At 44.5% G+C, this 26,624-nt stretch overlaps 1 protein-coding gene across 3 annotated transcripts in view; it reads left to right on the forward strand.

The window, feature by feature from the left end:
- Pip5k1b (phosphatidylinositol-4-phosphate 5-kinase type 1 beta) overlaps window positions 1-26,624 on the forward strand; it is a 320,487-nt gene that overhangs the window by 229,849 nt on the left and 64,014 nt on the right. For all 3 annotated transcript variants that reach the window (XM_045142359.1, XM_045142361.1, XM_004653147.3), the window contains exons 12-13: window positions 2,292-2,447; window positions 8,183-8,327. In XM_045142359.1, the coding sequence (XP_044998294.1) occupies window positions 2,292-2,447; window positions 8,183-8,327 (301 nt within the window). The remainder of the gene's footprint in view (window positions 1-2,291; window positions 2,448-8,182; window positions 8,328-26,624) is intronic.

Raw genomic sequence — 26,624 nt, forward strand, 5'->3', positions numbered from 1 at the left:
AATGATAATAAATAGTTGTTTTCCAAAACAAATAGTGAGAAAGGGGTATTATCTGAATTTTTTTTCAAATCCTGCATGCCTGGCTTAATGGAGGACTGCTGTAGTCTCAAGCTTGTTTTTAATTATGCCTGTGGTGACAAAACAGGTCAGGAATCATCTGAAAAACTCTATGTGGGACAATAGAAATGGAAAAGGCAGATTATGTCTTCATCAAGTTACAAAAATAGTTTAACTTTGTAGATCATCTGAGGTGTCAAGGACCCCTAACATCCCCTGACCACATCTCCTATTCTCTGATTTAGACATCTAAAAATACTGTACTTAGAAGTCTAAAAATATCATATTGAAGGGCAGAAGTGCGTCAAAGTTTATAAAAGATTAATAAAAGTAGATAGAATGTTACAGCAGAAGCCAGGGCATGGACAGTCACTTCTGACCTGTAATCGAAGAGTGGCCAGGACTTAATAGAATTGGGAGTTCAGGACCACAGAGCTTCCTCCCCCCACTTAGTAATTATGCAAATCTATTGTGATCAGTTTCTGAACAATCAAAATCTCCTTTCAAACAAGAACAAACTGTAGGACTAGATAGGTGGCTTAGTGCTTAAGGCACTTGCGAATGAAGCCTAAGGACCCAGGTTCGATTTCCCAATACCCACATAAGCCACAGATGCACATGGTGGCACATGCATCTGGAGTACATTTGCAGTGGCTAGAGGCCCTAGCATGCCCATTCTCTCTCGGTCTCTCTGCCTCATTCTTTCTCTCTCTTTCTCAATAAATAAATAAAGATATATATATTTTAAACTCCTAGCTTATTCTTTTGTTTTTGGTTGTTTTGAGATAGGGTTTCTCTCTAGCCCAGGCTGACCTGGAATTCACTATATAGTCTCAAGGTGGCCTTGAACTCTTGGTGACCACCCCCCACCTCTGCCTCCCCAGTGCTGGGATTAAAGGCGTATGCCACCATGCCTGGCTACATAGCTTATCCTTTTCTTACCTGCCATTCTTTAACCAGATAGGGATTGTTCTTCATTCACTGCCTCCCACATTCCCCCACCCCCACTTTATATGGGCCAAGGCCTTCACCCGTGACGTTCTCTCCAGCTGCCCAGGGGAAGGTCCCAATGAGCCCTGTCACCTAAACTCCGGAGCTTCCCAAATAAGCACAGTGATGATCTCTTTGCTGTCGGCTCACCACCCCCCCCCCCGCCCCATGCAGACCCCCAAATGGGAAGAGACACTGCCGAAAACAAGTTCAGGAGATGCATACGCAGGCCTCCCCCCACGCCCATCTTCCTCCAAAGAATTTCTGTGCCATATTCAGCCAAGGAGAAATACTGCCATAGAATGACCCAGCAGCAGCTTAAGGAGCCCATGCCCGCCGCCCGCACCCCCCACAGGTCCCCTCTCTTCACAGTGGATGAGGAAGGACACTTCACTGGCATGGGTTCCCAAGATACTCCCAAGGTTCAAAATGCCAACTGGACAAAGATGGGGAATAAATTATACTTCTGACATGATTATGACCTAGAAAAGATCCAAAGAGCAGGAAACATCAGTGGAAAGTCACAGAAAGAGAAAAGCAACCAGAAGCAAGTTGGCTAAATTGGGCAATATGAATATGAGATTAAACAGTGGCACATGAGAAAGTCCCAGGCCCAGTTAGTGAAGCTTGGGTCGTGGGAATTCTCCCCAGTGTACCATCTGCATTTACGAACTTGCCCAGCCTATACCCAGAATTAGAATAACGTTGTTTGGGAGAGAAGAATTTTTAGCAAGAAAACATTTAAAGTTACCTCAAATCAGACTATTTCATACATAATATATTATGAATGTGTCAAAAATAAATATAAGACTACTTCAAAACCCACAGAGAAATTCCAATTCAAATGTATTATAAGATATTTTGATTTAAATCAAGCCATTGTGGACAAATAATATGACAGACAAAAGTGCAATACAATTTCATCTCCCTTACCATGTATGCACAGACATACATTCATACATACATAAATATATAAAATGAGCTTTTTTCATTATACTGAAATGATATCTAATATTAGCAAATAATAAAATTAATTTTAAAACATCAGTCTGAATCTGACTTTATATGTTTTATCTCTGTCTTTTGAGTTGTTTTAAAACAGGATTTCACTGTATAACCCAGGCTGGCCTCTGGCTCCTCCTGTCTCAGTCTCCTGAATGCTAGGATTACAGGCACACACCACCACCTCTGCCTTTGACAAGTTTTTGTTTGTTTGTTTGTTTTTCCTTTTCCCATCTGTCCAGCTTTGAAGGCCTCACCTTCTAAGAAACGGTGCAATTCCATTGCCGCCTTCAAGGCAACCTCGCAGGAGATCGTGTCTGCAATCAGCCAGGAATGGAAGGATGAGAAGCGGGATTTACTGACTGAAGGACAGAGTTTTAGCAGCCTGGATGAAGAAGGTAAAGGCATGGAACTTGTTTTTTTTTTTTTTTTTTTAATAAAATGAAATAAACTTCTAGTGAATTGTTTATACAAGTAATGTCAAGTCAGAGTAGAAAAATCAGAACACACATGCTCTCTGAGATGTCTATTAATTAAATTTGAAAGTCTACATAGAGTATAATACAGTTTATACAAGTTTTAAATACTGTAACTTAAATATTATTTAAATGCTATTATTAAATGTGATTTATAATTTAGAATAAAAATTAGTAAATATTCAAATAGTTAAAGAAAATTCTATAATCCCACTACTAAATGGTAACAAATACATTTTGTTATCCATACTTCTAATTTTTTTAACATTTTATTTTTATTTATTTATTTGAGAGATAAAGAATCAGAGAGAGAGAGAGAGAGAATGGGCACACCAGGGCCTCTAGCCACTGCAAATAAATCCAGGTGCATGCACCACCTTGTGCATCTGGTTTATGTGAGTCCTGAGGAACTGAACCTGGGTCCTTTAGCTTTGCAGGCAAGCACCTTAACTGCTAAGCCATATCACCAGCCCTGTACTTCTCAGTTTTATTATGTGTATGTATTCACAGATACGTGTAATGCACATATACATAATACATATCCATGTACACACATGCAGAAACAATTTCAATCTTCTTTAATCAATTTAAGTAAAATTTTATTGTATTCTCCTTGTATAACATTAATTTACATTTGTCCTTTGGATGTACAGAGATATTGACATAGACTTTTTTTTCTTCTGTTTTAAGACCTGGATATTCCAGCTCTTTGCTACTATTCCACACATCTCACATCTCCTCCTCCCTTCTCTCCCTTGCTGGCCGGCTCTTCTGGTGCAGAGATGAATAGAGGCTTTGCCTTGTCCTGGTTTGGAAGGGAACACTTCCAGTGTTCCACTGTAGAAGCAGTTCACTGTACTTGACCAGTAACCTTGTCAAAGAGGTTCCTTTTCTCATTCCTAATTTATTTTTTAAAAATTAATCATTCTTACGTGCTGAAGTTGTTAAATACTTGTCTTTTTTTGAGATAGGGTTTCAGATAGCCCAAGTTGACTTCAAACTTACTATGTAGCCAAGGATGACCTTGAACTTCTAATCCCCCTGCCTCCACCACCTGAGTGCCTAGGTTCCGTGTGGATCACCAGTCCCAGTATACACTTGAGTGTTCAGTTTTTTTCCTTTACTTTTTTTTTTTCTTGGCATATGTATGGGTATATGTGCATGTGGTATGTGTGCATGCATGTATATTCATGTGACCAGAAATCGACATCTGATGTCTTCCAATCCTTCTCCACCTTGTTTGTTGATACAGGGTTTCTCTCTGAACCCAGAGCTCATCAATTCAGCTAAACAAAATAGCCAGCAAGCCCTGGGGATCCACCTGTCTTTACCTCCTGCCACAGTTAACTTCACGTTGCTGGCATGAACTTCCAAACCAGGCACAGTTATGGAGGAAGGAATGTATTGAAGCTTACAGATCCAGGGGAAGTTTCACAGTGGCAGAAGAAGCTGGCCCCCTTTCACAGGTCCACACACAGAACAATACCACCACCAAGGCCACAAGCACACTCCAGGAGCCCCAGGTAGAACTCAAGCACTCTGCATATCTTTAGCTGGAATTTAGATCTGTCCCCCAAACACACCTTAGGACTGGACCCTAGGATCCACCCATAGTGACTCCTCTTCCAGCCAGGCAGCTGGAAATCCAAGAAGCTTTAATCAACTCCTGGACCTATTAGGGGACATCCAGTCAAACCAGCACACCTCCCCAGTGCTAGGGTTGCAGGCACACACCACCATTCTACATGGGTGCTGGGGACCCAAGCTCAGATTCTCATGCTTATGGAGCAAGTATTGTACCACTGAGCCATCTCCACTGCTGTCATTTGGTTTTGCTGTTCCACTCCACAAGAGGAACTGGTGTTTTAAATTGTTCTGTCAAGAACTTCTTGGCCACTTGGCTAAGAACAAGTATAGACTTTGTTATCAATATGTTCTCTTGAGAATCCCAACATTTTCCCCAATGTGTCCCACTTCCTATACAAGATAAGACTTCTTCTAAGTCCTCTAACTGCTAATCTGCTGTTGATCCTCTTCTTCCTCAGCATTTGTCTGCTTATACTACATTTTCTTCTCTTTATCATCTTCCTGTGAACCAGTTTATATCCAGAGCTAGTTATTTCGATGACAGAAGAGTTAATGACGGGGCTGGGGAGATGGCTCAGCGGGTAAGAGGACTTGCTGTGCCAACGTGAGGTTTGAGAGATTGGGCATGCGTTCATCCCCAGCACCCAGGTAAAAAGCTTGACACAGCCATGCTCACCTGTAACCCCAGTCCTGTGGGGGACAGACAGAGACTAAAGAATCACTGGGGCTCATTATTCAACCAGACTGACCAAAAAAAGAAAAAGAACACATGGCTTCAGGTTCAGAGACTCTCTCAAGAAAACGACCTGGAAGGCCAATAGAGAAGGACACCGGGCATTCTCTTCTGGTCTCTCCACACGTGCTCATGGGGCATACATGCATACACACTCACATGCATGCATGTACCACATACACACACACACACACACACACACACACATGCACAAGCTTTAAAAAGTGTTCATGAACTGCCCTTGGTCCTCCCAGAATTGATGAGCCTAAGCTCTTACCCTCTACCCCTCAGCTACATTCAGTTGGCTCTCCCCATCAGGCTACCTGGATTTTTTAGACCACAGAGAAAATTAAGGTGTCCACAGTCAAAAACTAGGACAAACTCTTTTCTTAAAGGACTCTTGTTTTGTCACATATTTTATGTTTTATTTTTGTTTTTGTTTTTGAAATAAGGTTGTGCTAAGTTTTCTAGGTTGGCCTTGAACTAATAATCCTCCTGCGTCGTGCTCAGGATCAGTTGAGATTACAAGACTGTACCATTATGCCCGATCACAACCAACTTAGCTTTTTAAATTGAGTTAAAATTTTAATTAGCATGGCTGGTAAGACCTTAAAAGCTCAAGCTACAGATCTCAGTGTTAACTGCAGGAGTATGATAAATATACTCTACCCAGAAAGTCTAACACACCCGTGGGGTTTATTTTTCATGTAAATTGTTGGATCGTGGCCTCAAGTTTGAGGAAATGCACGGGGAAAGTCTCTGAAGGTCAAAGCGAACCTTACTGAGCATACGCTTTGCAGCTGTAACATAGTATCACGGCTGACTTTACCTTCCTATCCTTCTTCATGGACAGAGCTTGATGTCTGACTAAGGCTTTATTCGTGGGCATGACCCCTTTCAGAGGGCACCAAGTCATTGCCATAGCTCCCTTCAGTTTGTAGCCCTCTGTTTTATGGCATTCTTAGTATATCCCGATTGTATTCCTTTTCTGTTGCCATGTAAAAATTTACCGAAAACTTAGCAGCTTAAACGATACCTATTTATTAGCTAGCTGATCTGTAAGTCAGAAGACTGGTTCTGGCTGCTTTCTCATTGCCGGGACAAAAGTACCCAACCTGAAATTTGCGGAAGAGGGGGTGGAAAAAATGTCAGAGCCACATGTTGGGTCATGATACACAGAGACATTTCCTCCTACCCATAACTGATGGCTAACCCCGCAATGTATGACCCATATGCCCCAACAAGGAGGGGCCAGGAGGAAGGGAGAGGACAGGGAGGAGGCTACCAATGGTACCAACTTGACTGTATTCACTGAATACAAAACTAATTCAAAAAAGATACCCAACTTGGTTTCTCTACTCAGGCTCTGAAAAGCAAAAATTAAGGTCATCTGGACTGAGGGGCTTGGGATGCAGCTCAGTAGTAGGGCACTTGCCAAAGTCATCTGGACTGAGGGATGGAAGTGTAGCTCAGTGGTGGAATACTTGCCAAGGTCACAGTGGTTGGGCTGGGGTCTTCTCTTCTTTGCTGTCCTACAACCCCCATGGACCATCTGTGCATCCTGTTTCTGGCAACCTCCTCCCTCTGCAAACAGAGAATTCCTTGCAAACCAAGCCCCTCAACAGTTAGACTCTGACCTCTAGAACCCAACTTAAAGGCTGCCTGGATCATCTTCCTTTTGACTCAAAGTAACCTGGATGGTAGCTACCAAGTTCCTCCTTACAGATCACGTAGAAGGATCATGTTTGCAAGTCCCACCCACAGTCAAAGGGAGACCAAGCAGAAGTGTGGGTCACTAGGAGTCTTAGAATTCTACCTACCTTGTCAGGTTCAGAAGAGAAAAGCAAAAAACAGCTGAAGATTGTCAGAGGAAAAAAGTAGAGCCTTGTTTCAACCAGCTGATCATCAGGGATGCAGGGACCTAATATTTGGGTGAGGTGTGACCTGGTCTTTGGCACTGGACAAAGGGTGTTTTCAACAGTATGCCCCTCAGGTTGTGTCTGGCCTCTGAAGAAAAGCTGTCCTTGCCCAAGAACTAAATCTATATTGATTTTTTCTAAAACCAGCCCCATCTGCTTTCCTATTAGTGCCAATTCATTGAAATCTAATGTTAGGTCATGTTTCAGGCCTATGTTTGAGAATTATTGAGCATGTTCTTATTTTTTCTATATTTAATAAGAAGTGTAATCAAGTGTATTGAAGGCTGCTAGCCAGATGTCGAGTTCAGTTGAAGCCTCTGTCATGTGTGAATGCTGAGCACATCATGGTTACTGTCACCTTTTTGTGTGGTCATCGTCTGGCATTTGCCACAGCGTTTCTTCACCTGGACCTGAACCAGAGGGAAAGCTCTGCTGTGCTTTACTGGTTTGGTTTTTTGTTTTGTTTTATTTTGTTTTCAGTGTTGGGATCAACCCCAAGGCCTTGCACATGCCAAGAGCAATACCATAGTCCTATTCATTTTATCCTGTGAATGTGTTGTCTGTACTTCTACACCAACGTCTAGCCCTTCTTGTCTCTGCCCCATTTTCCCCCCATACCTCTGTCTACCTATCAAATGTACTTCTTCAAATCCAAAATCCAGGAGCTAACGTTACAGCTCAATGGTGGAACACTTAACCTAGAATGTATGGATCCTGATTCAATCTAAAACAATACCAAGGAAACCAGGTGTGGTAGCACGCCTTTAATTCCAGCACTCAGGAGGCAGAAATAGGAGGATCATCAAGGCCAGCCTGAGACTACATAGTGAATTCCAGGTCAGCCCGGGTTAGAGCAACACCCTACCTCAAAAAAACAACCAAAGGAAAAAAAAAAAACCAAAAAATTCAAAACCTCAGCCTCACATGATAATGCCTGTCAGGGCTATTTTCCTATCAGGTTCACAGGGTTCAGGCACAGTTCCCCTGTGCTCTGCCAAGGGGCCTGTGTGCTTCCCGCGGTCTTCAGCTGAGAGTCATGGAAACGTGTGTCCCACACAGAGGGCAAGGAGGCTCACTCTGCCCATATATCTGCCAGTCATCCTTTCAATCTGGCACCTTCTCTTCTTGAGCTCCTAGGAATTTTTAATGCCATCTTTTTCAAATAGTAAATCACTTTATTAGGTCTTTAGGAGAGCATTCCTAATGTCATTTCCATGAGCTATTTGGTAAATTCATGCAGTTTCCTTGCTGCTTAACCTATCTGGTATTTTGGATGCAGTTCAGAAGAAAAGTTCATTCAGAACTGTGCTTGCAGCTTGATCTGTAAAGTCAGTGCTTCAGACTCATTTAAGTTGTTGCAGATATGAAAGCAGCATGGATTCTTGAGATTCACGTGTGTGTTTGCTCTTGCTTCCCAGCCCTAGGTTCCCGACACAGGCCCGACCTGGTGCCTAGCACCCCGTCACTGTTTGAAGCCGCCTCCTTAGCGACCACAATTTCATCTTCTTCCTTATATGTCAATGAACAGTGTCCCCACGACAGGACTGCGCTGTATCCAAACAGGTAACATGCTACAAGATCAGATTACCAACTAGGCTGTTAACTGCGTCAACCTTGCCTAAGGCAGTAGCTCTGCGAGCATGTTCCTAGCAACCAGGATGTGCTTGTCCCGCCTCCAAAATAAATAGGAGGGAGGACGTGCTTTATTTTTACTGCGGCAAAATGCATTTGGATGAAAACCCTCATGTTTCCTTTTACAGTTAACAATGAATTGCTCCAAGCAAGAAGGCAAAGTTTTCATCATGTTTAATGTAGTAACATTTTTGTTGTTTTCCATTTTGGTTTTTTGAAGCAAGGTCCCATGTATCCCAGCAAGCCCTAAATTCACTAGGTAGTTGAAGCTGACCTTGAACCTCATCTTTCTGCTTCCACTTTCCAAAAGACGAGATTACAGGAGCGCTCCCTTACTCCTGGCACTAATTTCTTTTGAACAGATTCTTTTAGACAAGCCCACTTGGTGAAGACTACACATATAACTGCAAAGATGTTTCATATTCTCTCTTTCATGTGTGACCTTAGAGACTGTGGTCAGTGAGGTAACAGCTCCCCACGTTGTCCACATCAAATTCCTGGAACCTGGGTTTGTGAGGTTCGGTGTGGTCTTTTGGCAGGTTAACAAGCTTCGTGGTTGCATGTGCTGTGTTAGTTCCTTTTTTCTTGCTCTCCCTTTTGCTCTTGGCTAGACCGGAGAGCCAGGAGGTGGCAAGAGAGGCAGTCACTCCAGCTCCGGAGAAGTAGAACCAGCCAAGTTGAGCCGTAGATGTTTGCTGGCTGAGTTTGGATTGTGCAGCCTGGGGAACCACCAGAAAGGCTGCACTGCAAAGCGTGTCATTCATGCTTGGTGAAAGGCAGTGGATTTAGTCAGCTTTCTGGGAGTGAACAAACATAAAGTGACTCAAAGTAATGTGTAATCACTAACATAAATGTGTGGCCTTCACTGTCCGAACCTGGTACATGAATTAGTCAAGCAACAGCGGTTTCTAAATGTATGGTGCATCTGCACATGTGGGTCTGTACCAGGGTCTTTTGTTCTCAACTAAAAACAGCAGCTCAAAAGGTAGCTGGAAAGTTTCCAGAAGTCCTCAGCAAAGTCAAGAATAATTCTCATGGGGGCTGGAGAGATGGCTTAGAGGTTAAAGTATTTGCCTGCAAAGCCAAAAGATCCCGGTTTGACTCTCTGGGATCCACGTAAGCCAGATGCACAAGGGGGTGCATGCATCTGGAGTATGTTTACAGTGGCTGGAGGCCCTGGCACGCCCATTCTCTTCCCCCCTTTCACTCTCCCTCTTCCTCTCTCTCAAATAAATAAATAAAATATACTTTTTAAAAAGAATAATTCTCATGGGATGCTAGGGTGCTTTGTTACAATTTGCTACTACAGTCATTATATAATTAGATGTGATCTTAAATCATATAGTGACATTTTTATCACTAACATAACAGAATTTGGGTGTTATTTTTGGCTATTAGTAGGGGTTATTATTATGAGTGTCTGGTCTCTTGGCCAGAAGTATTAAACTCCTGAGTATTCTCATAGTTCCCCCAGGCCGTTGACCTCCTCCTAAATCCAGTCCTTCTTGGCTAGCTAGAAGGTGCTTATGCACGCTCTGCTTTCTGGGTGCTCTCATAATGTGTGTTTTCCTCCTGCTGATTCTGGCTGCCATAGGGATTTGGATGAAGGGAATTTAGAAATGAGCTTTCTATGACAGTCTTCCATTTCTGTTTTAAAGTAAGTTACTTTAAGTAACCTTCTTGGCACTGTATCTGCATGATGGGATCAGTCCAGCTTTCCTTGTGAGAACAAGAAAGTACACTCCCACCGGAAGCAGAAAGGAACCAGTGCTCACCAGGTGTGCAGGAAGGGTGGTGGAGTGGGCTCGGGCTGGCCTCAGAAATCAGTGCTAATCACTCTACTGAGCCAGCTCACCAGCAGCACTGTAGCCTGCGCCATGCCACTGGAATACAAACCAGAGAAAGCATTTATGGAAATCCAGAATGTTCTTAAAATAAACCAGTACTGAAAAAGATCAAGCCACTTCTGTCCCCCCGGCCTTTAGCAGCTCGAGGGGAGAGCCCAGGACCCTCCAGACACAACCTCCCCACCTCCTCATCCCCATGCGGCTGCCTGCCTGCTCCCGCAGGTGTTTCTGCTCTTAGACTCACTGTGTACAAGAAGCTGAAAGATGCCCCACAGGTCTTAGCCACTTCCTTAGGGAAATCATAAGGAAAATTGGCCCAGAGACGCTAAAGAGCCCTGAAGAGAAATGATGGCCCAAGAACCCTTGGAGGTCTGTATCCCTCCCCCACCATGCCCAGCCCTGGTTATTCAACAGGGAAACAGCAGCAGCAGACTATAAAGAAATTGTCATATTTTGGTCCCATCACTTTTTTCCCCTTTTACTGTTTGTTCTGTGTGGTTATATTGTTTGCTTACTATGAGAGACAAAGGGAGAATGTGCACATGAGGGCCTCTAGCATTGCAGCTGAAATCCAGACGCATGTGCTACCATGGGCATGTGTCTGCACGTGGGTGCTGGGGAATCAAACCTGGGTCCTTAGGCTTTGTAGGCATGTGCCTTAACCTCTGAGCCATCTCTCCAGACCCTTATGTGGTTTCTCTTGAGACAATAAGTTGACATGATTCTACGTCTCATCTGGCCTACTAAGTTTTAAAACCAAATACAGATAGCTTGGGAAGAAAATGCACTTAAAAAAATAAAGTCTGTTGAATAGTGATTCTGTAATTCACACGTGAGACTCTTGTGTTCAAAGTGGTCTGTTTGCCCACGTTGGCATTATGCTGCCCATGTCTTTGCCCAGATAAGCTATAAAACCCCATGCCCTGCTGTTGTTATGTTGCTTTGGATTCTGGAACTTTGCAAGCTACCGTAGGTATCTCCACAGCCGAGTTATGCACCGCTGTGGAGACCACCGCCTCTTAGAATTCTTTCATTTGTACAGCATGATTCTTGTTAACCTCAAAAGTCCCAGTGCCTCTGAGAATCCACTTTAAAAAATACTTATTTGCATTGTGTGGGCATGTGTATATGGGCTCCCTAAGCCCTTTTGCTCACTGCAAAGGAACACCAGATGCTTGTACCACTTTTTGCATCCAGCTTACATGGGTGTCTTGGGAATTGAACATGAGATTGGCAGGTTTTGCAAGCAAGCACCTTTAATGGCTGAGCCATCTTCCTAGCCCCCAGAATCCACTTTCTTTTTAATTGGACTAGGAAGAAAAAAACATTATATTACCTTGAAAGTATGTTTGGTCACTGATTGGGAGTAGATATTTTCAAGTTCCCCTGTGTAGATTGTTAGAGCATATGGATCACAGGAATAAAGAGAAAAATGCCAGGCTGGAGAGATGGCTTAGTGGTTAAGCGCTTGCCTGTGAAGCCTAAGGACCCCAGTTCAAGGCTCAATTCCCCAGGACCCATGTTAGCCCAATGCACAAGGGGGCGCACGTGTCTGGAGTTCGTTTGCAGTGGCTGGAGGCCCTGGCACGCCCGTTCTCTCTCTCTGCCTCTTTCTCTCTCTGTCTGTCGCTCTCAAATAAATAAAAATAAACAACAAAAAAAAATTTTTAAAAGAGAAAAATGCCTAAACAACAAAACTGCCAGCAAGGCATTGGCTAAGGAACTGAACAGACAGCGCTCAAAAGGAGAAATGCAAATAGCCAATTATTTATCAAAAGTTACTTTAAGGGCTGGAGAAATGGTTCAGCACAAGCATGAGGGCCTGAGGGGGCCCGAGACTGCCTGAGTTCAAATCTCCAGATCCCACATAAAACAGCTGGACCTGACCACACATGCCTGCAACCCCAGTCCTGTAGGGGGAAAAGACCTTACCATTTTCAGAGCCCAGGAAGCTCCGGACTTCGTAAAAAGGAGACTCTGGCTCAAAACAAATCCAGGAGAAAGACAAATGCAGAGGTTCACCAACGTTCCACTCCAGCCCCTGTAGGCAAGCACCCCCAGGCGAGCGTATTGGACACTCACTGCAAGGGCACAGACATGTCCACGCACCACACGCACCACGTTACACACACAAGCAAAAATAAAACAAAAAAAAAACCTGTTTTCCATCCTTAGCCATCAAGGGAATGCAAATTAAAACTGCTATGAGATTCTATCTCATGCCAGTCAGAATGCCTGTCATTAAGAAAACAATGACAACAAATGCTGGCGAGTGTGTGGAGAAAGGAGAGCTCTGATTCACTACTGGCGAGAGTGTAAGTCAGTGTAGCCATTATCAGTGTGGAAGTTTCTTAAAAAGCTGAAAATTGAACTAGCCTATGACCCAGCGACAGCACTCACCCCTGGGCATATGCCCTAAGGGCTCTATAGCCTACCACAGAGATGCCTGCACACCCATGTTCGCTGCTGCTCTGGTCAGCGAAGGGAAGGAAATGGAATCACCCAACATGTCCATCGGCACATGAATAGATGTTGAAAATGTGGCACATACACATGATAGAATTCTATTCAACAATAAAGAAAATAAGATTGTACATTTTGCAGGAAAGTGGATGGATATAGACATCGTTCCATTAAGTGTGGTAACCCTGGACTCAGAAAAACAAATACCTGAGACATTCTCACTCATATGCAGATCCTAACTTTTAAGGTTTATAAATGCGTGTGTGTGTGTAAGTCATGAAGCCAGAAAAGAGACAAAAAGGGGAAATGGGATTCTGGGGGGTGGGAGGAAGAGAGACATGAGATAAGGTAGTACGGGGGGACGATGGGAAGTGGGAATATACAAAGGGGATGGGGAAGAGAGAGGGGAGAGATCAACAAGAAATTATGTTTGAAAAAGCCACAGTGGAACCTAATACTTTCTACGCCCATTTTAAAAACTAGAAAATGCCCTGGGCACATACTGCACAGACTAGTAGTGAATTTAAGTGCTGCATTTTTGATACTTGAATTTTTCTTGTCTAGTAAGAAGTCTGTTCTTTTGAAGGAGCACTAAGAATAGAGAGGCAAATGGATTTTATCACAAAACTAAAAGCAATTCAACTTAATGTTGTAGAAATAAGTTACTCGCATGAATATTCATTCTCTTCATGATTTCCCCGCACAGTTGGGAGCGACGCTGAGGCTTTGATTATGCATTCAGATTGAAAGCTCGATTCATCGAGGTGCATCTGTGCTTCCCCCTTCACAGAGGCCTCACCAAAACCACTGCAGCCAGCCTCATAGTTGGCTGGTGCTCTGGCTCAGGCCTTTTTCTAAAGGCTGGTTTTCCTGGAGACACAGGCCTTTGCGAAGGCAGATATCAGAGAAGCCACTGGCATTTGCATATGGAGGGATGGCTTACAGAACTCCGCAAATGCTAAAGTCAGAATCTCAATCTCAGGCTGACCCAGCAGATCTGACAACAGTCCTGAGCCCCCTCCCTTCTTCCTGCCTTAGCCTTGTATACTTGGGAAAGGGAGGAGCATTTGCATATAGGCACAGACCCTGCCCCACAAATTGCTTACCTCTCAGACTTTAAGACATAGAAACAGAGCTATCCCAAAATAGGTTAGAGACCTTTCTTTACTAAAAGTGTCCAAAAGATTGGGAATTGGCCATGCAAACTTCTGGTGACAAACGCACAGGCTCATTTGTAGCACATGTCTCCAGGATCCAAGTCTCCCATTCTTTTCCTGTGACACTCTTTGCATTGAGATCTGTAAGTACTACTGGTCTTGTGTGTGTTGTGTGTTCCACAGTGTTGGTTGATTTTTTTTTTTTTCTAGCATGATCTAGTCCTGTATTTGAGTCACTTTCTTTTGTTGCATAAAAGCTAAGATTTCTAATAGGCAAAGCAGCAGGTTTATGTTAATGTTTGTATATAGGGCTCTTTTCTAGATGTCTTTGGCTAATTTTCTAATTAAAAATGTCATTGCTGGACTGGAGAGATGGCTCCACGGTTAAGGCACTTACCTGCAAGGTCTAGAAACCTGGGTTCGATTCCCTAGTACCCACATAAAGCCAGGTGCACAAAGTGGTGGTTGGTTTTCAGGAGCTAGAGGCCCTGGTGCACCCATTCTTTCTCTCCTCCCTCCCTGTCTGTCTGCAAATAAGTAAATACAACTGTCTGCTTGCACATAGATAAATATCATTGCTCATGCAATTTGGGTGTTTTTTTTTTTTTTTTTTTTGGTCTTTCAAGGTAGGGTCTCACTCTAGCTCAAGCTGACCTGGAAGTCACTATGGAGTCTCAGGGTGGCCTCGAACTCACGGCAATCCTCCTACCTCTGCCTCCCGAGTGCTGGGATTAAAGGTGTGCACCACCACGCCTGGCTCTCAAGCAATTTTTTTCTATCACAATCCTGACCACATCTATAATCATCAATAATAATATAATGTTAATAGTAACATTCACAGTAGCGTAGACCTTAGGGTCTAAGGGTCTGTGTTAAGCCCTGTACATGCTGTAAGTCACAAAATTCCCATAGCAGCTCTGTAAGGTTGTATCTGTCATCTCCAGGTTATGGATGAAGAAATCCATTCTCAGCAACATGAAGTAGTTTCAAAGGCCACATGGCTAAACACTGGGGCCATGACACCCACCCACCCACAATCCTTATAGAGAAAATAAGACATGAGTCTGTCTCCACAGCCACCACCCTCATCCATATCGTCACATCTCTAGCAAAATGAGTTTCTCATGATACTTTTTTGTTTTAATTTTTTCAATGCAGGGTCTCACTCTAGCTCAGGCTGACCTGGAATTCACTCTGTAGTCTCAGGGTGGCCTCGAACTCATGGCGATCCTCCTACCTCTGCTGCCGCCACCACGCCCGGCTTTCCTTTGATACTTTTAAGGAAATTCAACCACATCTGCGCAGCTTCTCCCTCTCTTTCCTCTTACTTCTCCCTGTGATTTTTAGTGAGCATTTTCCTTTTCAAAGATGTTAGAGACAAAGTGTTCAAACACTTTAAAAAGATAGCCTACTAATTTAAGTTCGCAAGAAAACATGTTTTCATCAAGTCTTCTTCCCACCTCTCAGGGAAGACTTGAAATCACGACCTAGTCCTTGAGAAGGCACTCTTGGTAGAAAAATTACTGCTTGGTTTAGAATGTCTGCTATCTTTGACAAGAGCAAAATTCAGGAAAGCTTTACTAGTTAGTGAAGAGTGAGAGTTGGCTCTAAGGTTTTCCGAGGGATTCCAGTTCTGTAACCCCAAGAAGGGGGCAGAGCACCTTGCAATGTTGCTGCAGATGTTGGCTATGCACTGAGCCTGGACCCCGCATCTGGGCCCGCTCAGTCCCTCACAGGTGCCACCAACCCCCGTTGAGACTGAATTTTCAGTCTGCCTTCTCCACATTCTTTGAGCTTTTCTACTCCTTTGTCTAGTGTCTGAAGCTTTGCCAACAGCCCAACTCACACCACCTCAGGTACCTCTCCTGCCCTTTTTTTCTTTCTTTAAAAAGAAAAAAAAAAACTTTTTAAATTTCTATTTATTTATTTGAGAGAGAGAGGATGAGTGGGTCAGGGCCTCCAGCCACTGCAAAGCAACTCCAGACACATGTGTCACCATGTGCATCTGGCTTACACAAGTCTTGTGGAATCGAACCTGGGCCCTCTGGCTTTGCAGGCAAGTGCCTTAACCGCTATGCCGTCTCTCCAGCCCATCTCTTGCCCTTTCATCATAAGAAGTCACGGCTGAGAACTTCAACCTTGAGCTGCCACTTCTAGCCAGGTAATATTGGGCCAGTTACTTTTCTTTTTGTGCCTCAGTTTCCCCGTTGGTAGAATGTGGACCATCATACTCTGCCACCAAAAGGTTGCTGTAAAGGTTAAATGAAATAATTGGAAAGCAATTATAACGCCTCCTGGTGCAGAGCTCCTTCAAAGTATTCGCTCACGTAAATAAACAAGTGCTTCAAAGCATGAACGCCTTGCAGCTTCCTCCAGCTAAAGGCAGCATCTAATTGTTTTTGGCAAACAACCATCAGATGGCACCTTATTAGTCAGAGGCTAGTCAAGGAAATAGAAAAACACTTGGAATTTCAAAGAGCCTTGGTTACAGAGCACAGGGAGAATGAGAGGGTGGGGGAGGAAGTGGTAGAAACCCAGGTAATACACCCAGGAAATAGCTTTGGCAGTGACCCTTCCATGTCATCAGAATTTAGGCCCTGGAAACGGGGCTCCCACCTGGGGTCAGCTGCCACCTTACACACAAGGAGGACATCACCAGCTAAAATCTGAGAGCGCGGCCGGAACACAGCTGCTGCTGCCGGAGACACTGAGGAAGAAGGAAGGAAGAAAAAACCAGAGACTTCTATCCTCACCCTTTTTTTTTTTTTAATTTTTTTTTTATTTATTTGAGAGTGACAGACACAGAGAGAAAGACAGATAGAGGGAGAGAGAGAGAATGGGCGCGCCAGGGCTTCCAGCCTCTGCAAACGAACTCCAGACGCGTGCGCCCCCTTGTGCATCTGGCTAACGTGGGACCTGGGGAACCGAGCCTGGAACCCGGGTCCTTAGGCTTCACAGGCAAGCGCTTAACCGCTAAGCCATCTCTCCAGCCCTATCCTCACCCTTTTACTCATGCTCTGCAGTGCCCTTACTAGAGGGGCCTGGCAGACAAGATGGCAGAATGCAGCTCCCAAGTGTCAAGCCCCTCAGCGAGCCTGCCCCAGCCCTTGCAAATGTATTCATGGCCTTACAGTGGTGGGCTGTCTTCCAGCTCAATGGACCAGAGGGACAGCTGGTTGGACTGGGCCAGGGCTGACACCCGGAAGAGACCAGCCCTGCCACCAGGTTCTGGGGGACTGAACTTGACTCACTGTAATGTTTCCTAGAAAAGACCTCCCTCCCAGGAGGAGGCCCAAGTTGTTTGTGGAAAAACAGGTCTGGGGAACTAGGCAAGAGATAAAAAGTCATCTTTGATTTCTACTAAGTGCAGACTTTCCTTTTTTTTTTTTTTTTTTTTTTTACTTTCAGGGGCCCAGTCACCCTAAACTGCCTACTCCCTTTCATTAGTCTTTAGAAAGAAAATGATTACCAAGATCAAGCTTCACAAAGCTGAGTGCACACAAGAATCAACTTAACAAGTCAATGTAATAATAGTATATAAAGTAGCTGCAGTTTGTCAATGATCCTGGAATTAGAGCATGTGGTATTTATCAACATATCTGATGGCATCACTGCCCCAGGTACTGAGCTGGAGTCCGGGCTAGTCGTAAATGCACTCAAATATCTTAGCTAGGGCTGGAGAGATGGCTTAGCGGTTAAGCGCTTGCCTGTGAAGCCTAAGGACCCCAGTTCAAGGCTCAACTCCCCAGGACCCACGTTAGCCAGATGCACAAGGGGGCGCACGCGTCTGGAGTTCGTTTGCAGCAGCTGGAGGCCCTGGCGCACCCATTCTCTCTCTCTCTCTCTTTCTGCCTCTTTGTCTGTCACTCACAAATAAATAAATAAAAATAACAACAACAAAAAGAAATATCTTAGCTAATTCCAGGCACATTGATGGGCCAGGGGAAGAGGTTCTTTAGCTCAAGAACTCCAAAAAATAAAAATTTTAAAAATTTAAAAATTAAAAAAAAATGTTAAAAGGGCTAGAGAGATGGCTCAGCAAGTAAGGTGCTTGCCTGAGAAGCCTAAGAGCTCATATTTGAATCTCCAGGTCCCACATAAGCCAGTCGCACAGTGAGGCAAATGCACAATGTTGCACATGCGCACAAAGGGGCGCACACGTCTTGAGTTTGTTTGCAGCGACTGAAGGCCCTGGCATGCCCATTCTCTCTCTCTCAAATAAATAATACAAAATAAAAAAGGAATTCCTCAGGAAGGTTTTGTGAGCCCCTGGAGGTGAGGCTGCAGACAGTTGTGGAGGGCAAAGAGCCATGATTGTATGTCGTGGCTTCTGCACCCCACTACTCGGGCTCTTCCCATTAACCGAGGGTGATTTAGTCTGCAGCAAACATGCACGAGCAGGGAGATACGGTATCCCTAAACTCATCTTAAAGAGAAGGATCTAGTCAGGAGCTGGGGAGATGGCTCGGCGGGTAAGAGCCCTTGCTACTCAAGCATGAGGGCGTGCATTTGCTCCCCAGCACCCAAGTAAAGACATGGCATGACCACACCTGCCTGTAACCCTAGTCGTATTGGGGCAAAGGTGGAAGCATTACTGGGACTTGCTAGTCAACTAACCTAAGCGAAAAAGGGGGAGGGCCGGGCATGGTGGCACACGCCTTTAATCCCAGCACTCGAGAGGCAGAGGTAGGAGGATCACCATGAGTTCAAGGCCACCCTGAGACTACAGCATGATTTCTGGGTCAGCCTGAGCTAGAGTGAGAACCTACCTCAAAAAAATCAAAAAAAGGGGGGGCCATCTCCAGGTTCATTGAGAGACCTCATCTCATGGAAACAACATGAAAGACTACTAAGGACACACTTGACATTCTCCTCTACCCCTCTGCCCATACACACAGAGGCACACACACTCATGTACTATATATACCATACTACACACACACACACACACACACACACAAACACCTTGAGGGTTGGGAGTGAAGGACTTGGCCAACATTTCCCCGTGTCAGGAAGCTAGGTTATCAAACAAATGGTGACACACCTGAAAAAAAGAGGAGAACATTCCCAAGGATCCTGAAGCAAAACCTTGCTTTGTTCTCCAGCTTTCCAAGAGAATATCTCATGTTAGGTATTATAGTTATCTTCTCCTTACTGGCATAAAACACCTGACCAAAAGCAACTGCTGGGAGGAACGTTTTTATGTTGGCTTAGAGTCTTGAGGGGAAGCTTCGTGATGGCAGAGGACAGAATGGCATGAGCAAAGGTTGGACGTCACTTCCACAGCAGGTAGAAACAGCAGAGAGTGAGCTGAACCCTAATAATGGGGAACTGGCTATAATACCCTAAGCCCACCCCAAATTACAGTAAGGATCCACCTCCCAAATTGCCATCAACTGGGGACCAAATCATTCAGAACACATGATTTTATGGGTGTTGCAGTCCGGTTCACATTGCTGGTAGAAATCACCCAACCAAGAGTAGCTTCTGGGAAAAAGAGGTTTATTTTGGCTTATAGGCTCGAGGGGAAGCTTCACGATGGCAGGGGAAAACGATGGCATGAGCAGAGGGTGGACATCACCCCCTGGCCAACATAAGATGGACCACAGCAACAGGAGGGTGTGCCAAACACTGGCATGGGGAAACTGGCTATAAAACCCTTAAGCCCGCCCCCAACAATACACTCCCTCCAGGAGGCATTAATTCCCAAATATCCATCAGCTGGGGAGCTAGCATTCACATCACCTAAGTTTATGGGGGACACCTGAATCAAACCACCACATTCCGCCCCTGGCCCCCATAAACTGATAATCATACATGATGTAAGATGCAATGCATTCATCTCAATTTTAAAAGTCCCCATAGTTTTTATCAATCCCAATGATGTTTATACATCCCCATAGTTCAAGATCTTTTAACTGAGCTATAATAACAAAATATAACCTCAAAAAACCCATAATGGCACAGAATAAATATTCACACTGCAAAAGATGGCATTGGGCATAGCAAAGAAACAATCAACCAATACAAGATTTAAAACAAACAGGGCAAATATCAAACTCTGTAGTTTCAAGTCCAGCAACTCTAGCCAGTGTCAAACCTTCAAATCTGATAATTCTAACCAGCAACAAGTCAATGGCATTCCAATTCCGCCTCTCCAGCTAGGCTACTCACAGTCCTGGAAAACTTCATCCGGGCCGGCAGCTCCTCGGCAGCTATATCATGGTCCCGGCATCTCCACTGGGTCTCCACTGCAATCCACGGTTCATCCTCATGGCCCCATGGGGTTTCTGTGCAGACAACCAGCAAACCCGCTTCACACTGCCCATGGCCATTTCCAAAACACTAGACCATGTTGCAAACTCAATGACCCTCTTTCCAGCATTTCTTATACTCCACGATACCAGGTAGGGTGCCAATTTGTTAATCCAGGGGGGAATAAAGCAGACTTTGAAGAACAGGACACTCCTTGAGAACTCAGGACCCTTCTAAAGAGTCTACATTCTTCTTGTTGCCCCAGCGCAGGTCAGCTAGCCCAGTCTCAAAGATTGTAATCTCTCAGTTGCAGCTGAACGGGCAAGAGTTCACCCAAAGATTTTTCTTTCTGTGCCATACCCCTCTGCACACACCAGTTCATTTCTACGCAAAGCAACCCTGCACAACTTCTCAGGACATGGGCATAAGAGCAAGCTTCTCACACAAACTGCTAGCCCAGTCCAGGCAAAGCTTTTTCTCACCCTCATAAGCCAAACCTCACAGTCCATAGTTCTTACTGCCTTCAGGTCTTTCAGCTCTGACCAGATTAGTCCATCAGGCTGTACTTACAGTACTGCAAGGCATCTCTTAGGCCTAGGTTTCAACTCCTTCCACTTTCCTCTTGAAAATCAGCTACAAAAGGCTGAAGCCACATAATCAGGTGTCCAGCAGCAACCCCACTCCTCGGTACCACTTTACTGTTGCAGTCCGGTTCGCACTGCTGGTAGAAATCACCCAACCAAGAGTAGCTTCTGGGAAAAAGAGGTTTATTTTGGCTTACAGGCTCGAGGGGAAGCTTCACGATGGCAGGGGAAAACGATGGCATGAGCAGAGGGTGGACATCACCCCCTGGCCAACATAAGATGGACCACAGCAACAGAAGGGTGTGCCAAACACTGGCATGGGAAAACTGGCTATAAAACCCTTAAGCCCGCCCCCAACAATACACTCCCTCCAGGAAGCATTAATTCCCAAATATCCATCAGCTGGGGAGCTAGCATCCACATCACCTAAGTTTATGGGGGACACCTGAATCAAACCACCACAATGGGGAATATCTGATTGAAACCACCACATTCGGGAAGGCCTGTAGTGAGCATGCTCGGGCTGTTATCAGGAACCCAAACAGAGGCTTCACATCTTTCTCCAGTTGTGGCTGGGGCACATGCAGACCATAATGGATACTGGTAAAAAAAAAATCCATAATGTGCTTGTCTAGATCCTCTTCTGTCTCAGCCACCCTGGAAAAGGGGGATCATAGATTTATAGCACATTAATCTGCACCTGGATTTTACCAGATGCTAGCCTTTTTTCTTTTTCATTTTTCATAAACTATAGAAACGCCTCTGGAGTGATTAGCTTTTCAAATGATTACAGAATTCTGTGTGGGTAAGAAAAGGAAGTGAATGTTTCAGATGTATGGCATTTTATGAAGAATTTCAGGTTCAGCAGTATTTCAAGAAGGCTCTTTTTAGGACTTGGTGCATAGTATTACTCTTAGGTCTGCTTTTGCTGTTATTAGTAAGATTCTTTCACTAGATCCAATTTGTGGATAAGCCATATTGACAAAAATGAAGAAAGTGGAGTTGACTGTTGGGCAGTCTTTACATATCCCAACTTATCAAAAAGAACTTCTTTATCCATCCAGTACCAAAAAATTGTGTCTATTTTTCCTTTGATGGCAACCTCATGTGTTACAAGAGGTGTATCTCTCTACGCTTTCCCCAATTCTCTACCCTCCTTCACTGTCCTGCGAGAAAAACGCTAGGCATCTGCCTGCAGAACTGGGACCCCGAAACTGCATTTTTAACACATCTTCACGGACTTCCCTGGAGTGCAGGGGTAAATGTGTTTGGGGAGATAAAGTCTCTCTGGGGAGTGAAAAGATGTCTTTGTCTTGTGGTTTAGCTGATTCATTGCTGGGCTCCTTCAAAGACCTAATCCATACCACGTCTTCTCTCCAGTCCAAACCACAGCAAAGTGAATGTGCTTCTTCAAGTTATGGTAAGAACAGGACTTCGTTCCTTTCTGGTACTTCATGCAGGTCTTCAAGGGTGTTCTAGGCAGAAGTGCCTCTGGCCTGAGGCATTTTATGTTGGCAGTGCCGCGGGGCTGCTCCAGCCAGTCCCCAGCTGGGTCCCAGCTCAGGCCCTGTGACCGGAGCTGCATTTCTGCTGCACAGCTGTTCCTGACTTGCCAGCCACACGGAGAAATTCTGTCAGCCTCTCGGGCTTCAGGGGCTCTTCAGCTCTATGTAAGGGTCACTTTGGGCTCCCTGGGTCTTGAGAAGTCACTCTCTCAGTCCTGTTTGGCCCTGTCCATTTTGTTGGTCAGGTGGCTGAATCATTTGGTAAGACAGATGTATGGAAGTTAGCTTCCCACCGAGTTTGTCTGCAGCAGAGGGGCTTCTAGCAATCGGCCAGGCTCATCCCTGTTAATCCAGCTGCACTCCTGACCTTGGCCTGTCTTTGAAATGATCCCCACACTGGCCACACATATCACATTTCCCTTTGCCTGCTAATGTAGTTCATAAGTCACACGTGGAGTAGCGGTTCCCACTGGCCCTGAGCTCCGTGATAGGTGAACCTCCAGGTTTGTGTTACCAATTCCGGCCATTTCCCTTCCAACCAGAGGCCTTCTAATGAAGTGTTCTGCCAAAAGTCTGAGCTAATTCTGTGTCCCTGACAAATACACAGGAAGAACAACAAACATAATTCATCCCAACACAAGAAGAGCCTCCTCTGTTTCATCCTTCTGCTACCTGAGGGATTATCTCCACTGTACCCACCTGTCTCCTTCCATTGAGGTGACTTGTGGATCTCTAGGAGGTGGAGGAGATGAAATCTACCTCTGTAATCCCGCTGTCTGGAACCCACTAACGTCAGAGAGCGGGCCCCACCCAGCCTCAGCCACACAGGCCAAGTGCCCCTGATTTGGCTTTTATGCATGACAGGTATGGTGTCCAGAGAATTAGGTAAGTTCAGTGAGAGAATCGGGAGACAATGCAGCCTCTCAATTCAGAAAGATAGTAATTGAAATGGAATTATTTAATAACCCACCTTTCAGAACAAAGATGAAATATATAGTGATGGAAAGGACCTCACTGTTTTTCTTAATGTAAAGCCATACTGAAAGGTAGGTTTTTGAAATGTCACAAAATGAAATAGAAATAACCTTCTACTCAAGGAAGGATCCAGCTGGAACGAAAATACCACACTGAGGGCTTCTTGGAAAAAATCGTAACACTTCTGTTTTAATTTTTGTTTCTCATCACACATTAAGAGTGTCTCTGAGTCTTGAAGCACTTAGCATGGAGCAAGGCGTTTTTAACTGTACCTGGGAGCATCCGGGCTGGTGCCCACATAACAAGCTGTTTTCTTTGTTCCTGAGTGTGGCGGGAGAGGAGCAGCCCAAGGTCAAATCAAAGCTTGTTTAGAAAACATATGAAGTGGTTATTTCTCTGCCGTTTCCCTGTCCACCCAGGATGCTTTTCCAATCCTAGCAATAAAAATTCCCCCTAAAAGAATCACTGCACTCTAGAAATAGAGGCAGCCTTCCACAGCATACCCCAATCCTTCTCCTCATTTCCTTTGGTATCAAAATATGATATGCAGAATCAGATGGTCATGTGAAGTTAAGGGAAAGTCCTCATCCCCCTCCCCATGCCCTTAAGTCCCAGAATGCCACTGTCCTCAACTCTTGCAGCCAAGCCTGCATCTCTCAATTATATGTCATATTGCCGTCTGGTCGTCTTGCAGGTTTGTGTATTGGCCAATCACTTCTTCCTCTAGAAGATAAGACTTAGGTTTTCTTCACCACACACCTACCACATACGTGCACTCTTCCTGCCACCACAAACATCCGGCCCGATTTCCAGTACAGTTACCTCACAGTTGCACTCAGACCAATATTGAGTAATGGTTTTTTTTTTTCAAAGTAGGGTCTTGCTCTAGGCCAGGCTGACCTAGAATTCACAATGTAGTCTCAGGATGGCCTCAAACTCATGGCAATCCTCCTACCTCTGCTTCCTAAATGCTGATATTAAAGGCTTGCGCCACCACCACGCCCAGCTAATATCAAATAATTTTATAAGTTCATAATATTGCGTAACCCAGTCATGTCTCTGCACATAAAGGGGAGTGGAGTTCCAAGACCCTTTTCAGGTAGTTATGGGTCTCCCCAGTTCTTTATATAAAAAGCAGTACTTACATATAACCATGTTTACCTGCCTGTGTGCTTAATACCATCTTTGGATTATATGTAGAGCCTAATACAGTGTAAGCACTGCACCGAGTTGTCTCACTGCATTAGGAAATAAGGACACAAAAAGAGTGTGTACATGTTTAGTTAAGGTACGTTAACTGAAGTGCAGCTCATTTCTCATCCCTCCTTTAGTTGAATTCAAAGGATCTGCATGAATGAAACAGAGAACCGACTGAGCTATGATTGGCTTTTCTTTCTTGTATGACCCCCCCACCCCCAACCCCTCCAATAGATAATTGTCTCTTTTGTTTTCTGTGGCTTTCTTTAATTTATTTATTTATTTATTTATTTATTTATTTATGGAAGAGGCAGATAGAATTGGCATGCCAGGTCTTCCAGCCACTGCAAACGAACTCTAGATGCATGTGCCACCAGGCGCATTTGGTTTACGTGGGTTCTGAGGAATCAAACCTGGGTCCTTAGGCTTTGCATGCAAGCTCCTTAACTGCTAAGCCATTTCTCAGCCCCACTTTTTTTTTTTCCTTTGGTTTTGTTTTGTTTCACAGTATGGGAGATTGAATCCAGGACCTGGTACCTGCTAGGCAAGTAATCCACCAGTGAGCCACCTTCCCAGACCTGGTGCTTTCTGTTTATGGATTTGTCCCTATGGAACCCCAAGCTCTCCTCCACTGTTTGGATTGTTCATTTTATTATCCTACAGAAGTTTCCTCAGAGCCAATGACCTGCTCCAGTCTGGACTAGTTGCTTCCAGGGCCTCTTTTCTCCATCCTCATGAGGATGTTTACTCCTGGTTTACTCCTGTCTGTATTGGTTCCCTGTTAGTTCTGGTTTTCTGAATGTGGCCTGTCCCTTCTTTCTAGCAACTGTAGTTTCTTCAGTGCTTCCATATTTCATGTTCCTTTGCCTGGGTGCTGATCTGTTCGTGCCCTGCGTGTTGAGCGTTCAAAAGCCTTTTCAACCTACAAATCTATGTATTTAGAATTGAGAACAGTTAGCTCACTTTTCTATTTCCTCCTCTTTCCTTTCTTCTTTCTACAATTCCTCTCATGCATGTAGGATCTTCTGGATTTTTCCACTGATTTGATTTCCTTTCCTCACTTTGTTTCCATCTGTTTATCTTTATGTCTGAGACATTTCCTCAAGTTTATGTCCTAATCCTTCCACTGAGTCTTTAATTTCCTTTACTATATTTTCTAAGAACTCTTCTTGGTCTAATGAGATTTCACATCATAGCAATCTTTTCTTATGACAATAATGTTTTTTCTCTTTTCTCTCTGAAGATATTAAGGTGGTAGTTTAGATTTTGTCTTGACCTTTCTCTCCTTTCCTTGTCTGGTTTCAGTTTTCATTTGGATTGCCATTGTCTCTCTGTTTTCATCTGCACCATTCATGTTGGGGAATTTTCTCAAATTTGGGGCCATTAATTAAGCTTCAATAAAGAAAGCATGGGGGACTGAGGAGACAGTTCAGTTTGTAAAGCACTTGCCTCACAAGCAGGAAGACCTGAGTTCAATCCCCAAAACCCTCGTAAATGCCATGGTGGCATGCCCTTGTAATTCCAGAACTAGGAGGCAGGTTCCCAGAGGGTCTCTGGCCAGCCAGTTTAGCTTAACTGGTAAGATTCACCCCAGGGAGACCCTGTTTTCAACAAGGTGGGTGGTGGTCTCAGTCATGACACCTGCGGTTCTCCTGTAGACTCCACATGCGGGCACATACATGCACACACTTAAACACACATGCATGCACCTGCACACACTTGAACACACATGCACATACACACACACACACACACACACACACACACACACGAACTTAAAAAAAGAAGAAAATAAGCTGGACGTGGTGGCGCATGCCTTAAATCCCAGCACTCAGGAGGCAGAGGTAGGAGGATCACAGTAAGTTTGGGGCCACCCTGAGACTACACAGTGAATTCCAGGTCAGCCTGGTCTAGAGTGAAACCCTACCTGGGGGTGGGGGGGTAAGGGGGAAGGGAAAGGGGAAGAAGGAAATAAAGATGACTTGGGACTGTCTTGAGAATCTTGTTCCTATTCTAGAGTACAGTACACTTCTATCCTTCTCTGACATACCTCTCTCCCCTCTCTTAATGTTTGTGCTTACATATTCAATAAAACTTTAATGAACTCCAACTTTGCCTTTAAAAAAAATGTATGAAAATGGGGCTGGAGAGATTGCTTAGCAGTTAAGGTACTTGCCTTCAAAACCAAAGGACCTCAGTTCGATTCCCCAGGATACATGTAAGGCAGATGCATAAGGTGGTTCAT

Source organism: Jaculus jaculus, chromosome 1 (assembly GCF_020740685.1).
Source record: "Jaculus jaculus isolate mJacJac1 chromosome 1, mJacJac1.mat.Y.cur, whole genome shotgun sequence".
Lineage (NCBI taxonomy): Eukaryota > Metazoa > Chordata > Mammalia > Rodentia > Dipodidae > Jaculus > Jaculus jaculus.